General features: G+C 45.0%; 1 protein-coding gene across 1 annotated transcript in view; it reads right to left on the bottom strand.

Annotated features, from left to right (window-relative positions):
• The window catches only part of TSPAN7 (tetraspanin 7), a 90,706-nt gene extending 73,341 nt beyond the window's left edge, over positions 1-17,365 (bottom strand). The window contains exon 1 of the mRNA XM_058043943.1: positions 17,220-17,365. Within this exon, the coding sequence (XP_057899926.1) occupies positions 17,220-17,300 (81 nt within the window). The 5' untranslated portion in view covers positions 17,301-17,365. The remainder of the gene's footprint in view (positions 1-17,219) is intronic.
• Between the last annotated feature and the right edge of the window lie 578 nt (positions 17,366-17,943).

Raw genomic sequence — 17,943 nt, 5'->3', positions numbered from 1 at the left:
GTTGTGCTACTCAGCACTGCTGTAAATCCTGCATGCCCTGCAGCTGGATCCCCTGCCACTGCAGTGCAGCTGCCCCCTCTCTTGTTTTAGCAGTTCCCAAGAGGCAGATCCCTCCCAAAACGCTGAACAAGGACAAAAGCACAGGGAAAACAGCCTGCAAGTGAGGGCTTGGATCTCCAGACTGTACCACAGCCTCAAAGTCCCAGCATCTGGACTACTGACAAGCTGGGAAGAGTTTCAGATAGAGGAAGACCTCAAAGGGGGAGGCAAGCTTTTCTGAACCAATCCAAAAACATAAGGTAAACCTTTAAACTCGGGGGAGGAGGGAGGGAATAACAAAAAGAGAGAGAGATGATTTCATAATTTTTTTAAATAAAAGGAAAAGGGGAAGTGCAAGAGCTCATGGTGTTTGGGATGAGGCACTCCCTGTGGAGCAGGTCATAAAATCAGAGGGAACCTGCTGGTTAGCCACAGAGAAGTATTGAAAATGGAATAACTGCTTCTGCTGGAAGCATCAGAAACAGAGCGAGCTCTGAACTTTGGGATTACATCCAGGATGTTCAACATTATTCCTGATGTTAGTATTTAGGTTAGGTATATACACAAATATCATTTTATCATTTGTTCACCATTTGCCTTCTACTCCTAAAGCTGGGAGCCTCAAAAGTGCAACCCAGGTGTGCTGCAGGAACACTGGCAGCTAAGTCAGGAGCAAAAATATATAAAACTTCAGTAGTGGGATATTTGTGAGCAACTAAGTCCCTTCATAAAGAGAGTTTCAAAACAAACAATGCTAGAGTTTTTCTTTGTTCAAATACCTACATAACCAGATTAAGTTACCTTAATTCTTCCAACTTTTCTGTATGAATCATCTTCCACATATTGTTTGATGTAACAAAAAGCATAATAAATCTCCTGTCTCTACAGGCCTCCTCACCTCCTCTGACCAATTTGAAATATGTAATGTGAAAATCTACATCTTCCTACAACAGGAACCAAGTACAAACACTTCCATTTTACAGTCCTCCTGTGGTTTTCTTGCCAGTTTCAAAGTCAGGTAAAAAACTGATGGTTCAGTGAGTCAGAGACAAGGCCAGCAATGGATGCTGTTATGACAAGGATATTCTCCTTCCTGAGCAGGTGATGAACTGCCTTTTCCTCCAGCAGTGCCTGCCAAACCCATCCAAAAGGAACCTGCCAATTTCTATCTGTCTGCAAGACTGATTTATCAGATCAAAGTATTCTGATTAAGATCTTTTTGCCTGTTACTTGTGATATACACACAGATCTTTGAAAAGGAAAGTTCCAGGTTTAAACTCTGGTGTGAAGTTTTGGGAGGGATGTGGCAGCTAACTTTGGAATACGTGTAAGTCCTACAGCCCTTACATAATTTCTTTGGTAACTTGTCATGTCCATCAAGAAGAAATACAGCAGCCTGTGTATGAGCTGCAGCCAAAGCAGTCTGTGGAATAACAGGGGAAGGAATTCCTCACCATCCAGCTCCTCATCTCCCCACTGGAAGAAGGGGGGAAAGAGCAGGTTCCTCCTGCTACAGAGAGACCTGACCTGAACCAAAGCCATTTGTTAGTGGTTTTCCACCCCCTCCTTTCTCATCAAGCCACTAACAAATTAATGAGCTATTTCTCAAGAGCAGAGCTTAAGGGAGGGAAGTGCAAGGGAGACTTATCATTAAATACTTTGATCCCTTCAGCAGCTTGTATCCAAAAGCAGGTGCTCCCTCCTTTGCTGTTCTCCAGCAGGAATGCCATGGGACTCCACCCCAGAGCTAACAGGGAAAAGGAGAACCAGGGAATGCCCAGCTCCACCTCCATCAAGGGTAAATGCATTTGACTGTTCTGCACAGCCATATATTCTATGTCTCCTGGAGAAAATGGGGATAAACTTCCCTTTCCTTCCCTTGAGTGACCAGCCATGTGTTTCTAGTTCTCTCTCCATACACAAGGTTGTTGGTGAAAAAGCTTTTAAGTGAATGCAGAATCTGGCCTTACCCTAAACCCAAGCAGGTTTGTGTACATGGCCCAGGGGGAGAGGAGGAATTGTCACCACCTTACTTGGTCTCCTCTTCCCTCCCAGAGTGTTTTAGAGCCATTCTTCATGGATTTTTCCTGACACATTGCCAACATTTTCTGCTTATGCTCAAAGACACACATCAAGGCAACAGGAACTACAGTCAACACAATGATGTAGCGCTAGGAAAGTGCAGAATTCATAAGGCAAGTTGTGAGACAAATCCTTCCAGGCCAGGCTGACAAGAAGGGTCTTCCCCTAGCTCAGCTGCCCAAGGATAAGGGCATATCCTGACAGGACTGCCTTAGGTTATCTTCCACATCATTCTCTGGGCAGCTGTAATGAGTTTTATCTACCACAGGTTATTATTCTGCTGCTGAGAATAGAAGGCAGAGGGTGGTGAGGCACTGGAAGAATTTGCCCAGAGAATGTGGCTGCCCCAGTCCTGGCAGAGTTCAAGGCCAGGCTGGGTGGAGTTTTGAGCAGCCTGGTGTGGCAGGTGGCATCCCTGTCCTTGGCAGGGAATTGGAAGCAGAGGATCTTTCATGTTCCTTCCCACCCAAACCATTCTGTGGTTCTGTGATTGCACCATCCCAGGACTGACAAAGGCTTTTGTTGCCTTAAACAAAGCAAGGACTGCTCAGCCTCTGTCCATGCAGGGGAAGGGAAAGGATTTTAATATCAGAACCAAATGAAATGTTATCTTCTAAACTGAAAGCTTATAGGACAGAAACCCCCCCCCCAAAAAAAAAAAAACAAACAACAAAAACATACAAAAAACCCCCCAAAACAACAACAAAACCAAAATAACAACCAACCAACAACAAAAAACTAAACAAAACCACCAATCCCCCCCCCAAAAAAATCCCCCAAAACCCACAAAACCACAAAGTAATGAATTTCCTATGATTTTCTGATAGTGAATTTTTCAGTAAGAAGTGTCTCACATTTTTATTCACGTTGTCTCTTAGTGTGAAGAGAAGACAGGTACCAATATATACTCCAAGAGCCCTCTGAAAGGCCTGATGTGCCAAATCTCAATCATGTGGCCGTGTCTGGGATCTCTCAGCCTTTTCCTGCTGGCACCTGGACAAACATCCAATATAATACAGCACACAAAGCAAAGGTGGCTGTGGCTAAGCCTTGGCAGAATCAGAGTTTGGCCTCCACAGACTGTGTTTAAGATCACAGCTTTCTTCATTCATGCTTTTTCCCTGCCCCTTGGAGATATGCCCACTGCTACAGATGAAAACCAGGTCGAAGCACAGGGGGTGCTGCCAGCCCAGCATTAGGAAGAAAGGAAAACTTGCCAAGAACATGAGCTCTGCAAGGCAGCCACTTTCTGACACATCCCCCTCTCCTCTTTGGCCCTTTGCCTAGCATGGCACTCAAGTATTTTAGTGCCAGAGCAAGCTAGAGGGGGAAATAGTGGTCAAACCACCTATGATTAATTCTGGCTTTCTTCCTGCAGTTTTTCATTGGTTACTCCATTTTCAGGCCATCCTGTGGTAGAGCACACATGGAAGCAAGATTACATCATGGACCTGGCTGCTCTCTTCTGTGTATTTTCTATCACATAGTGCATTTGATTACAGGATAAGCAAAAAGAAAAAAAAAAAAAAACCAAAAAAACTAGCAAGCAAAGTAATTTTATCCAAGAAGAATTTCAATATTATTGATCTAGCCCAACATGAACTTGATTTTCACATATGCCAAGACTTCAAACAGAGAATACCAAAAATCAGATCTCTGCAATTCCAGTGCCAGCTGTGCTTCCTCCTGGGAAGCATTCATGATGCAATCCAAACCACATATGTAGATAACACTGGCTCCTACCCCTGTGATCCTTCCTGTCCTCACTAGCATGGGCCATCTGTTCCTGCTTAGCAGGCAGCCCCACCAGACACTGATTGGTACAACTTGCATGAAAAGTATGAAATAAACTGCCAGCAGAAATGGCATTAAGAAGTCTTTCCCAAGCAATTTACCATTTGAAAAGTGTAATTTAAACTGCACCACATAAGGTGATAACAGAAAACAAAAGCATGAGCTAAGCCACAGAGCAATCTCTGTCCCTACATGATACCCACTCAGGGGGAAGGAGAAGTGGGAAACAGAAATCATGCTGTGGCTAACCTGAAAATTCTCTCTGCCTGAAAGCAGCATGGTCCAGGAATGCCAGAGAAATTAATTACCTTCTGCTGAGTCCCTGCTGAGCCCTTTGCCCTCTTGTTCACCAAGCCATGGGAGAGGGTAAGAACAAAACAGTGACTGCTTTAAGGCATTCTGCTCTGCTCCCAGCCTGACCAGCTGGGCATTACAAGGGATTTTGGAGAGAAATGCACAGGGTCTTTAGAAGAAAACCAGCCTATCATTCACCCACTCAGATGCAAGATGCCTGCTAGGATGAATGATCACATCTTTCCATGAGCTGTCACCGCCTACACCCACCAAACACCAAAATACACCTTAATCCAGGCTAGTGAAAAGCCTTAATTTAACTCTGACACAAAACCAAGAGCAGCCAGCATTAATTTCTTCCAGAAAGGTCTCACTGGGAAGTGGGAGAAAGCACAAGTTGCAGAATAGGCTCTCAGCATGAACAAACTCCCTTCTACTTGAAGAAATCCCCAAATTAAAAGTTTCCTCCAAGCAGTAAGTTACCTGATACCCTTTTCCTTAGAACATGTTCTAGCCTTAAATGACAGCTTGGCAAGCCCCCACTGTCCTTCCCAGCACAGCCTCTGCCCCTGCAGGTGCTAGGGTCTCTCCCTGTGCTAAAGCAGAGTCCTGAGAGCTGCATCCCCACACAGAGTGCTCTTTTTAGCTACCTGATTAAAATTTATGAAACAAAACTGCTAATAACTCTGTAGCTGTCATAATATCCACTGCCTGAGTAAACCAGAGAGAAACTTCTTTGAGCCAGTAAGTCAGTCCAGCTCCTTGAAGCACTTGACAATCCCACTCACAAGACCTGGCAGAACCCACAAATGACAAAATTCAGGTCTATAAACAGAACTCCACTCTAGCAAAATCTTCCTCTGTGTCTTCGTGTCCACAGCAGGGTAAAGCAAACAAACCACCCTGCTCTGGAGGTCACCACTAAAACCTGATCCTGCCTGCCACCCTTGGAACACTCCATGGAGATAACAGATCCCTGGCACTCAGCACAAAGAGGAGGAGGACATTCTTGAGCAGGTACACCAAGTCTCCTCTCCATGGGGAGCTGTGTCAACATGCTTGTGCCCCAGTCGAGTGATCTCCCAAAATAAAGGTGGATATCCATCTACAGAAATGTGCAGCTCTTTCCCTGAAGATAAACTATTCCCCTCTATGCCCTGCATGACAGGAATATTTTTTTTCCCCCCACAAAAGGGTTTTCCTGTGAAGTCAGGAAAGTTGCATGGATAATTCCCAGCTGTGGAAGCCCATTCACCTTGGAGTTGCTTTCATGTAACTCCCTCTCCCAAGATGCTGGACAGCCCGAAAGGTTTTTTCAGAGCATTATCTATGCAGCTTCAGAATAAAGAAGCATCATGGTGTATGAATTTCATAGCTGAGATACAGCCAGCTGCTCCATCATAATCTGTCTTCACAAGCAGAATTCATTAAACTTCTCCAGAAGCATTCCCATATTCTACAAGCAACATCAGGTAACCCTAATTATTATTTCAGCTTTCTACTCCTGCAATTGAAGTAAGATGTCAAAGTGAATGCTACAACATATTAATTATTACAGTTAGGGACTTAATATAACTAACTCACAGCTGTGCCACATCCTAGACATATTGCCTGACTTGCAGCAGTGGCTCTGTCTTATCAAATGGACATGCCAACTACTATTTTTTAAGTATTACCACTGGTAAATAAATCCAAAGTTAGTGTTGCTCTAAGTAACTGCACAATGCTTCTCAAGACTAGAGAAAATATACAGCTATCAATGTTGTAAAAAATCCCATCTTATCAATATACAGGGTGCAGCCAGAGTCCAGTTTTTTTCTGAAATTAATCCAAATAACATGCACTTTGCCATGCCCTCTGATGCCAGCCACAGTACTCAGCATTTATTCATCCACCACCTGACTCAGGTGGTCACACTCATCAACACAGAGATAAGTCTTTTGCTCTTCTATTATGCTAGTTTAGACTTTGTTTTCATAGAAGCTGTGAAATTTTAAACACAATTTTGCCTTTTAGAGTCCATCTAAACTTCAGTGGGACCACCGCACCAGAGGGTCACATATCTTCTTGTAAAATGATGCTGGGCTGTAAAATCACAGGATAACCAAAGCAAGTCTAGAGACCAGAGGCAGAATTCAACTTGACAGAGGAAGGGGAAGAAACTTTATCCTGTTGAGATATCTAGCACACAAATTAATGACCAACCACATGTCTGTGGGAATTCTGAGGAACCCAAGCCAGAGTAACTGCCTATTTCACTGAACATGAATATTAAGCACAGGTGAGTTTCAAAAACCACTGCCTGGCTGCATGAGACAGTTTGGTCATGTTTGTTTCCCACTGAATTTAAGCAGAGCAAGATGATGTTGTAAGACATTTTACACCCTTCATAGGGACCAAGCTGAGTACACCCACATGTGCCCATCAACCAGAGCTGATGTAATTATTTTTGAAATGTATTTTTATTCCATATTCTTTTCCTTACCAGTATTGCACTAACATATGATGTAGAGCAAATATGTTTCCAAAAGAGAAATTTTAGTGCCACACAGACTTGGGCTTGGTTAACAACTGATGAGCTGGTTAATGATACTAGAAGAAAAACTGGGTAATTGTCTGCTCCTCACTGATGAGGTGGCTCTTATTCTTATATCATTAATGACTTGAGTGATTGCTTAAGAGCTAAGACTTAGCACAAAATTCTTCTCTATATCCTTCAGATTTAGAGGTCTTCAATCTTAAATATTTTTTGTATTCAATAGTGCTGGAAAAACGAGGAATTAATTTTGGTATAATGCCTGTTATAACACTGGAAATTAAGTGAAATTAAGGCTAGAAATCAACTGAGTGGTTGTGGTTCAGTTATATTCTTTATCATTTGGGTATTACATTGCTCTAGGAAACAACCAAGCTCCTTGCTTTAATACTGGATATTCTTCATGGCACAGGAATTAATCCTGTCTGGTCCCCCAGCAATCTGAGGTCAGTGAGCAGGAGGGAAGGGAACATGTTAAATCTGATACTTCTGTTAAAAATTAGCTATGGTGCAGCACGCTCAGGTTTCTGTACAACAGGGACCAAGTTTGTTTTGTGTTAAAGAGTATTACATGCATATCATGCCAGCTTACAGAAACTCAGGCAACTTTTCCATATCATTCTGATAATTCCACGAGCTGAAAATTCTCCCTACCACAGACATACCTATTTTGAGCACAACCATCTTGTCACAAAGCAACTAGCTGTTGCTTACAAAACACAAAAGTCCTGGGAGTGGGAGGTTTTATTTTTGTTGCTGGTTTCTGTTGAAAATTACACAAGTGCTGGATGAAATACTGTTTATGACCACACTGGCTGGTCCAGCACATCTCCTGCAGTTTGTAGCTTCACTGGTGAGTAGAGAGGCAGGCTGAGCAGGCACAGAGGGCACTGAGCTGCCCTTTCCATGCTGGGAGGATGCCCAGTGAAAGCATCACTATAAAGTTGGAGACCAATAAAAAAAGGTTTAAAAAGGAGTGGTTTTTTTCATATGGAACTATTTATCTTCAAGATCATGGGCAAAACCAGCAGTTGCCCCATCCTGCCAGTGAGAGCTTTGCACAAATGCTTTGAAAGCTGCACAGACATCCTGCACATATTCAGTACCTGCAGCAAGGTCACACTGCCTCCTAGAAAGGCTCTTACGTGTCCCCAGTCCTACCTGCCATGACAGAAATAAACCTGTAAGGTCATCTCTGTGAACTACATTTTTTTATTTTTAAATGGTGTGACATTCTGTTGGAAAATCCTGATTCAATCCCTTTGCATCAGCTCCTGCTTTGTGAGAACTGGAAGCAAGGAATATACCCCAGGGTTGTTTTGTATGTTCCAGGAAATAACAGGGAAACATTCCTGCAAGTCAGCTCTCCAACATCTTGAGGTCCCGATTCTTTTTTCAGGAGGTTTTAGATCACACTTGCACAGAAAAAAACCAAACCCTGAAGGTGATGCACAGATGGCCCATAGGTTATTCAGGGACAAGAGATCAATTTAAGCCTCTAGATTATTTGAACCCACACAATTTAACTCAGCAGTTTTCCTGAAGTATACTTCAGGAAAAGGAGGAACTCAGTTCCAGGTGACACGCAAGCTGACTTCAACATTTACAAGCAACTGCACATTGGATCAGCTTTAACTGACTCAAAGATTCGGCTAAACAAAGAAAGGAGCTGTGGCGTAGCATCACTGACCTGAAAACAGAGGAAATTTGAAAAAAAAAACCTCAAAAACATGCAATAATATCAGCTCCTTATTTCCTCTAAGACATTATTTTGCAGGTAAATTGAATCATACTCTGTCTGCAATCAGTGCACACCACAGAGCAATAAATGCTACATCCAGCACAGGGCAGCTGCACCAGTGAAAATGAACCCAGCCATAAGATGCAGCCATCAAGGTACTGAGGGTAACCTATCTGTATTTGTTTCCTTTCTTTGTTTTCAAAGGGAAACAGACATGCTCTTAATTATCTTCCCATTCCAAGCCCAATTAGAGCCAGTTAGATGTTAAGTACTATTGAAGTGAAACAGGAGGATTGAGTTTCTATCTGTTCTGTTAATGCATACCTGGAAAGTGCCTCCTCTTCTATCTTAACCTATTCTCCCAAGAATGAAAGGCACAACTTGTGTGACACATTTCTGTGTATTGACTCTCTTTTGATGCAGGGGAGGCCACTAAGTTGTAATAAAAATGCTTTGGGCAGGACGCTACTAGGGAAGACAACAAAAATCATGGATTCTCCATGGCAGGAAATCTGCAGCAATCCTCCATCTCAAATAGTTTTTGGAATGACTTGGATGTGTTTCCATAATCTGTTTACAATGTCTTCCACCTTTTCTTTGGTTGAGGTCACAGCAGAGTATCTCGACAGTCCAAGCAAGCTGCACACTGCCATGCACCTTTGTATTATCTTCGAGCATGGACAAACATCCCAGTCCAGGGGGATATCCAGGTGTAAATCCTTGCAAGCTACAGGAGCCTGCAGGCCCCAGGTCCATATCTCTGCCACAGACTTTCACCTGTGGCTGGGCTCCAAGCCCCAGACACAACTTTGAAGCCTTGGTGCTGCCCAGCTGGACTGATGCGACACATGCCATGACATAACCTGTGATGCCACAAACTGGCCTCAGTTTCAAGTCCAGACACAAAAAATAAAAAAGAATTTCAGTGCTACCTGGAATATTCAGAAAATTCTCATTTATTTGAAAAATTCATTTTTTTTTTTAGGATTTCCCAAATCACTAAGTTTATCTCATTGAGAAGACTACCTCCATCAAAAATGTCAGGTTTTGATATAGCTCCGATTTACTTTCAGAAACATACAAAAATGAGCAATTTCTCATATTCTTTTGCCAAAAACTGCTAAAAGGAATTCTCCAAACACTTCAAAGTTGCTTCCAGATGGAGGCCAACCCATGAGAAACTCCATCCAAATGACAAATGTTTTTAAAACTTATCAAATTACTAAATCAGCATGGCCTAGCTGAATCCTCAGCTGCTGGAGATGTACTCAGGTTGAGTTGCAGATGAGCTTTGCTGGTGGCACTCAAGGCAATTTGCTGTTCCTGTTTGTGCATTCTCTGAAGCAGTGCCCATAATCCAGTCAGGAACAAGAGCCTGAGGAACTTGTCAGCTTCCCCGGCAGCTCCAATCCTGTGGCAGCAGCAGGTCTGAGCTGATCATTTCTGCTCAGAGGCATTAAGGCACTGAGTGGTTATGTGGGTCAGGCAGCAGGGGCTTCCTTCTCTTCCCAGTTTAAAGGGAAATGTAAGTGCTCCTCTTCCTATGATATTTTCAGGGTTTCACTCTCTTTTCTCCTCTCTGACTTCTCTGCAGAACCTTACAATCATGCCAGCCTTTTCCTGAGCTCTGCTCCCAAGATCCAGAGGCTTCTGCAGATAGTCCATCACATCACTATTCACCCCAATTAAACTCTTTAAAAAGACCCTTTTTGAATATAATAACAAAAAAAAAAAAAATCTGTTTGATCCATCCAAATCTGCATTCAGCCCAAACCAAACCCAACCTTTCCCCAAAGCTCTCAGCAAATAGCTCCCAATAATAAGTGATGGCAAAATTTCAACCTTCTGCTCAGCCCAGGCTGTTGGTGAATGTGGTGAATCCTGCCTGGCTTTTGGGAGAGGGTCACTGCCAGCATCACACAGTGGCCAGCCACCAGCTGAACTCAGCACAGCAATTCAGGGAGATGGGAAAAGCAAGAAACAAAGAGGGAAGGGGGGCTGCTTGCATCTTGTAAAGATTTTAGTACTGTCCCCCAGAAACACAGAGATGAAAAAAACACATCTGGAAAACATCTTGCAAAACACTACGTAGAAATTACAGCAAAATTATTAACATTATTAACAACATTAACTTCCACTCTTTCATTACAGCAGCTCCTAAAAGTCCTGTGTCCTCCTCCCAGAGCTCAAAGAACCAGCTCAGCTATGAAATAACAATAATGCAGTAAGACACAAGTGTGCCATGCTTCAGAGTCCCTTTAGTGCAAGGGAAATTCAAATGCTTCCCTCTGCTAATCCAGAACTGTGATAGAGACAGAACATTTCAACCATCTGCCCACCACCATGAGAGAGAGCGAAGATGGAAAGAAGCCTGCTCTGCCCATCTCTCATGTCTGAGAGATGATTAAATGCTAATTAATAGAAATGAGCCTAAAGAAGAAACATCATGCAAATAAAAATGGCTGCACAATGTCTGTCATCTGCTCTCCACAGTCTCTTCTGAGTGCTGCATTTTATTTTAAAGATTCAGTCCTGAGGTTTGCAAGGCACTGAGATCAGCAGGGCTGAAAAGTGCAAATTTGGTGGCTGCAGAAGGGACTCAGAACTACAGCAAAGCCAGCATCTCTCTAACAAGCATCACTGGGTTTAAACAGCATGTGAAATATTGAAGGAGATGCTTCTGCAATCTCACATGCACAAAGAGCCTTTCTAGATACTCATCTATTAACTCACTGGCACGTAAATTTGTAGGACAGTTGCAACAACAGAAGACATGATGATAAAAATCCAGAGATGGAGACAACTAACAGTACCAGGTAACCTAATTTCCCTTCCTGACAGCACAGGGAATTGATAAATAGTCACAGAATCAGAGATAAAATCAGATTATTGGATCCATTTTAAATTCCCTTGGTTTACCTACGATAATTGCCTCCGTTTCCTTGACAAGCAAGGCTGGAATGAAGCAGCATCCAAGGACTCTACTGCTGTTTTCATGGAAAAGTGCTAACAAGGCCTCCCCAGCACCTTTCCCTAGAATTTATATTTACCCTGTTTAGCACACAACAGGTTGCTCAGAGCAGGAGGGAACACTAAACAGCCAAATGTTTACTACACACACAGTGGCACTCCCCCACAGCCTCCTGCCCTTCCTTGTGGATAAAAAGGGCTCCTGCCACTGCTGAGTTATGAATGCATCCTGTGCCTTCCCAAACAGAACTGAAACATCTTCCAAGTCCCCCACTATCCCCCTTCACCAGTCGAAAATGACCCATTTGTGTGAAAATGTCACCATCCTCAAACCACAGAACTGTCCAGATGCAAACTCCAAGGTCAAGGGGTGGCACTTGCTGAGATGCAAGCACAGCTCCACAAACAGGAAAGAAGGAGCATTTAGCCAACAGCAAAGTCAATTATTCCATTAAATGAGGTGCAAAATGCTAATTTGTACGAAAACCACACAATTTTCAGAACGTGAAAAATCCCAATCAAACCCCCACTAAACTAAGCCAAGGTGTGTACATGTCCCAAGAAGGAATTTACAAAGCTGACTGGAGTTATGGTTTCAAACACCATCTAGCCTTTTTTTTTGTTGTTGTTTTTAAAAACCCAGTTATTTGTTTAGCCATCAGAATTCACCTTGGGCTATGCTTACTGGAAAACACCATTATCTTTAATCTTTCATGTATATCATTATGAGAACAGAACAGGGAACAACTGACTTAAGGAGGCAGCTGCATGAGGTTTGTGCTGAACAATGGAGCACTTCAGATCTGTCATGATGGGGGGATACTGGGCATTTTTGAGAGCTTGGGGGTTTTTTGGGATTTCAGGTAACTACATTTGAGCAATAACACTTCTTTCTAAAAGTATAGGAATGTTGACTTTGCAGTCAAATGGAACCACCAAGAGATTGAGCAATCTAAGCCACATGGAAAAGCTAAAAATTTCCCAAAATATTTCATCTAAAACCATCTGCTAACATATATTTAAGAAGAATTAAAAGAGAAGAAATACAGGCATGGTAAGAGGTATTAAAAAGAACAGACACATGCAGGAACCAATGCAGAAACACTGGAAAGGAGATTTGGGGAGAAAACCAGTTATTTCAGCAACTCAGCTGGACACATATAGGGGAGATGAGTAATGCCACTAGTAACTCAAAGGGACACACAAATTTAATCCCACATTGTAATGCAGAGCTCAGATGGCTGCATTTGAGGATGGGTCAGGAGTTGAGCCATAAATCTGTGTTCCCAAGCAGGCTGCCACACTCATGCTTTGTCTCAGCCATTTCCTGGAAAACAGCTCTGTGAGCCCTGGAATGGCAGGGAAATGCCCCCTCCACCCTCCTGCCACAGTGGGACGTGTCTGTCCCAACAGCAGAGCCACTCCCAGCACCACAAGTGGCCCCTTTTGGGGGAATTCTGAGAAGATGAAAATGGAGGGGAGGCACTTTAAATCACTCACCAAGACTTCCCACACCTCCCATGCCAGAGGGGCACTGAGCCCACCACCCTTCATGGGGCCATCTCCAGACCCCCTGACCCCCACACCAGTGGCACCACATTCCCAGAGGAGCAGGCTAAAAGAAAAGGAACCGTATGAAAACACACAATTTGCACCTTTTTTAAAATCACAGCCCTGCAACACTTATCTGCCCCAACTCTCTCCTGCCCCCTGCCAACTTCCAAGGGGTCACACCAGGAGGCACAGGTCTATTTTCAAGGCAATAAAAACTCAGAAAACCAAACTACCATGAACTATGAGCAAGTACCTTAGTTCTGATTTTGTCACATAGCCAAAGACACAGTAAGTTCTAAGAACCTAATGGAGTCCCCACAAACTTTGGAAGACACTCTTCAGATCAGTGACCCACCTTGGAATGTTATCTAAATAGAAACTCTATTTACATGTTTTTATGACACTAACTGACAGCAAGAAAGCCCCATTCCAGCAGGACAGCACACACAAAGCACTCATTTGGTGCCAAGTGTCTCACAGGGCCTGGGATCAGAAAATAATCACTTTGCTACGGTGCCTATTTGGGGCAACAACAAGCTTTGCATGGAAGACAAAACCCATTTTCCTCAGCCATATAACTTTAAGGATATGAGTGCATGCCCCTTTAAAGCTCCCTCCCAAAACACTGAGGCAGGCAGTTAATTTGGTAACAAAATATATTTAGAAGGCTACAGTAAAATATTAATTATACACATGTTTTAAGACCAAAGGTTACTTAAGTACTAGACAAATACAAGCTACTGAGGGGTGCTTCAAGGTTTCTCTCTCCTATAAAAAATTCACTTAGAATTCTAATTCAAAATTCATTTTCTCTTAAAAACAAGATAGGCTCTAACTCGGATTTCTACACAAGCAATTTATGATACCCAAAAGGAAAAAATAAAAATAGCTAACAGCCAAGCAGAGCTTTTATCACCTTTTTTTTTAATCTGCTAGTTCCAAACCAGATGCATTCAGTATAGAATTCTGATTAGGAAAAAAATGGCTGTTGAATTTTTATTACTACATCCCTTAAGGACCAAAAGCGGTAACCTTAGGCATTTAATGTGTTCTATGAATAACAATACATATGAGCACACAAAAAGCTTGTTATCTCTGGAATTATTTTTACCATGTTGATACATTTACAGAAAGAAGTTGGGAAGTATGGTGAGGGGGAAGAGAAGAAGCTATCAAAATAACAAGTTATATTAAACAAAACCTGTTTGGAAAGGAACAAGCTACGCAGCATGAAATTTGAATGAACTGTGTCTCCCCATTACGGTCCTACAGCTCCCATGAAATCTGTGCAGCCTCATTTAATGCTCATACTAAAAGCCTTCACCTGTACACATCTGTCCCACAAATACAGATGCAATTCATATTTAAGCCTGACAAAAAATCACTTATTGGGGGAACATGCTGTGCACACAGACTTTCGTATTTTATAAACAATGTGAAGCACACAGGAGTCCTTCACAATGGTTCAGAACAGCTCACTGGAGGCAAAGAAGCATCTTCTCCCCACTCCCACAGATTTGTAACCGCCTGACCCACCAGGCAAAGGGTTGCCACCACACACCACCCTGCCACAGGATGAGTTTCTGCCCTGTGCTGTATCACAGCTCCATTCCCACAGCTAGGAAAAAAACCCCATACAAACTGCAGCTAGGCAACACAGAGCTCTCTCCTTCAGAAATCAGCTTACAACCTCTCCAAAAAATGTGGGAAAGCCGTCAGAATAAAATTTTACAAACCAGCCATTTGTGGTCCTGGCATGGTTTCCCTCTGGTATTTAGCTCAGTCCAAGAAAAAAAAAATTAAAATAGTTCGTCCAATAGAATCCTTCCCATATTTTCAGCTCTGAGAATTCACAAGGACTCAAGTTGAGTTACACTGACTCTGGAGCCAGCAGATTCTAAGAGTACAAAAATCTCCCCAGAAAATAATGGAGGGGGAGGTTGAGGGAAGTCCATGCATCCCTCAGCTCTCAAGCTTGACTGAAAAAAACAAAATGAGCATAGAGCCAGAGCAAGCCATGTTTTTGCTTCCTCATGGCATCCTGCTCCAATTTATTCTTAATGGATTCAGAGCCCAGAAAGAGGACAAAAAAATGAATTAGATTTTAGCACAGGAGAACTGATAAAGACTTAGAATCTGCTGTCAAATGCTCTGGACCTTTACCAAATCCTTTGCTGTCTTCTCCCACTGACACCTGCCTATGTCCCTTGGCTGGTGCCTTGAGAAACCAGATGCAACAGCAAGCATGATTCTTCATTCTCCTTCGATCATGGCTGCAGGATTCTGTCCCCAACCATTGATTTCCTCCTCCTTCTCCAGGCTCAAGCAGGAGGACAAACAGAAATTCTGGTAACCATCAAATGTTAAGTAACTGGAAGAGTGGGCCATGCCCTGGGAGAAGATCAGGCGACACAGGAGCCTGACCCACAGCTCAGAGGAAAAGAATTCACAGCAGAGCATCCCACCAGCACAGCTGTGTTGCTGGAGCCATTTCCTGGGTTCTGACAGAGACCAACCCGAGCTCAGCTGTGTCATTTACCCCACGAGGTCCCAGCTGTCAACCTGGCCTGGCATCCTGACAGCCTCCGGCACAAATGCCCTCAGCCAGCTGCTTGGCTCAGGGTACAATTCTCTCTTTTTAAATGGGATTAGTGTTGGTGAAATGTGCTAGCTCAACGGGCATGCTGATCTAAGCCCTCTGTTTATTCGGGCTGCAGCAGATAAAACAATCACTTAAAAAAAAAAAAGATACAATTTTAAAAGATGCCAGTGAATTTGCCTGAGCTCCTGCAGTTGCTCACTCATCACAGAATGAAGAGGGGTTTCTCACAGATCTGCTGAGAACTGAGGATTGGAAAGGATGAATCTTGAAACTGTGGTAAGTATATAAACTTAGCCAGCTACCTCCTTGAGAATAATGTGAAGAATCTACTTGCCAACAAAAAACCCAACAGATAATTCTGGCTTCCTATCTATTTCAGTCATCAGACACCTCTGCTGCCACCAAGATAATTTTAAAAAGGGGGGGATATGTTAAATATCGAGGGGATGGGGTACAAGGGAGCCAATGACACCGAGGTACTGCCGTAAGTATGGATAAACAAAAATGTGTTTTGGTTATGCTTTAAAAAAAAAAAGCCTATGAAGTTAAAGTTGAAACAGCTGAAGTCCTGTGTTCACTGTAAGGATGTCAAACGTTATTGCCATGAATAAGCAATTCTTTGTTTGGAATGCCTTTTTAAGCAGAAAGATGAAGATTTGAATCAGTGTGTTCCACGGCGCAGAGCTACCAAACCGACAGAGCACAACCAGCTCCCCCGGCTGGGAAGTGACAAATGCGCCCCAGCGCGCTGTGCCGATGCTGCGCGGAGCAGGTCCCCAACTGCACACAGCGGGGCCATTACCGTGCGCTGTCACCGTGTGCCATTAAAAGCTCCTTAACCTGCCGATGGCCGCCGCGATGCGCGGCTGCTGCCGGGGATGCGCTGACTAACAGGCCGGGGCGCTGCCAAAACCTCCATCCCCCTGAAAAACACGGCCGGGCCGTGTCAGGCAATCGCGGCAACTCAATTAATGCATCTGGGTCAGCAAAATGGTTTGCGGGAGCCTGAGCCCGGTTACGAAACGCGGGTACCGCGGCCGGGGCTCGGGCAGCAGGTACCGGGGGGCTCGGGCGGCATCGCCCGCGGAGGGACGGGCATGCGGCGGGGACACGGTTCTGGCAGTGGGCACACGGTCCGGTAATGGGGATACGGTCCTGGCAGTGGGGACACGGTCCTGGCAGTGGGGACATGGTTCTGGCGGTGGGGACATGGTTCTAGCGGTGGGGACACGGTCCGGCCGGCCAGGGGAGCGGTGGGGAAGGGGCAGGCTATGGAGGCTTTCAGGGAGACCCCTGCAACTTTCCCCCGCGGGGGCTCGGGGGGATGTGCTCGCCGCGAGAGGAGGCAAACCCCATCATTTTTAATACATGGAAATGTGTGCGTATATATATGTGTGAGCTCATATATATGTGTGTGTGTGTGCATGCAGATCTGTATCCGGCGGACATGCCCCGTCCCCGCTCGCCCGGCGGTGCCAGCCCGGCCGAGCCGCGTTGCGGAGCCCCCGGTGCCCCCAGCCCCGGGCAGGTGGGGCCGGGGGTGCCGGGCCGTGCCCTGCCGTGCCCTGCCGTGCCCGTGTGCCCGCGCCGCGCCGAGCCGCACTCACCCAGAACACGAAGGAGTAGATGATGAGGAGGGTTTTCAGACACGTTATCACGGGTTTGGTCTCCATTCTCCTCGATGCCATAATACTGAGATCCCGGCTGCAGGCTGGGCGCGGGAGGAGGCGGAGGAGGAGGGAGGGAAGGGGGAGGGCGAAGGGAGCGGGGGGGCGGAGGGAGGTGAGCTCAGCGCCCGGCTGCCGCGGCCGGGCTCACCGCGCCTCCTGCTGCCAACCGGGGACCCCCGCCCGGGCACCGGGCTCCGACACCGCCTGCCCGGGTGACATTTACCTCAGGGATGGGGGAGCTGAGGTTTTGAAAGATGAGGTGAAGGACAACCCCCGGCCGCCCCGTTTTCTCGGGAAGATGCTCGGAGGCGTCGCTGGGGCTGCTCAGGGGCTTGGGGATGGAGGCGCTGCACGCTCGGAGCTGCAGAGGGAATTGCCCGTACGGGAGAAAACATCCTTCAGTGTCACGGTTAGAATGCGTGTTCCTGCAAGCTTCAGAGGTCTGGAGAGCACAGCACGGGCAAGTAGCGCAGATTTGACGGTGCTCTGGTCACAGCCGCGCAGTGTGGCTGAGCAGGGCTGTACCTAAGAGCAAGAGCTCTGCACCGAAGCCATGTGAAGGGCCGGGGCTCCTCCAGCTCTCCGGCTGTGCCGTGCCTCTTCTGCAGCTCTGTTCAGGTGACTGTGTGAAACTGTAAGAGCTGTGACCTATGGACGGTGC

The sequence above is a fragment of the Melospiza georgiana genome, chromosome 2 (genome assembly GCF_028018845.1).
Source record: "Melospiza georgiana isolate bMelGeo1 chromosome 2, bMelGeo1.pri, whole genome shotgun sequence".
NCBI classification, from domain to species: domain Eukaryota; kingdom Metazoa; phylum Chordata; class Aves; order Passeriformes; family Passerellidae; genus Melospiza; species Melospiza georgiana.
This window is presented reverse-complemented; position numbering and strand designations above follow the sequence as displayed.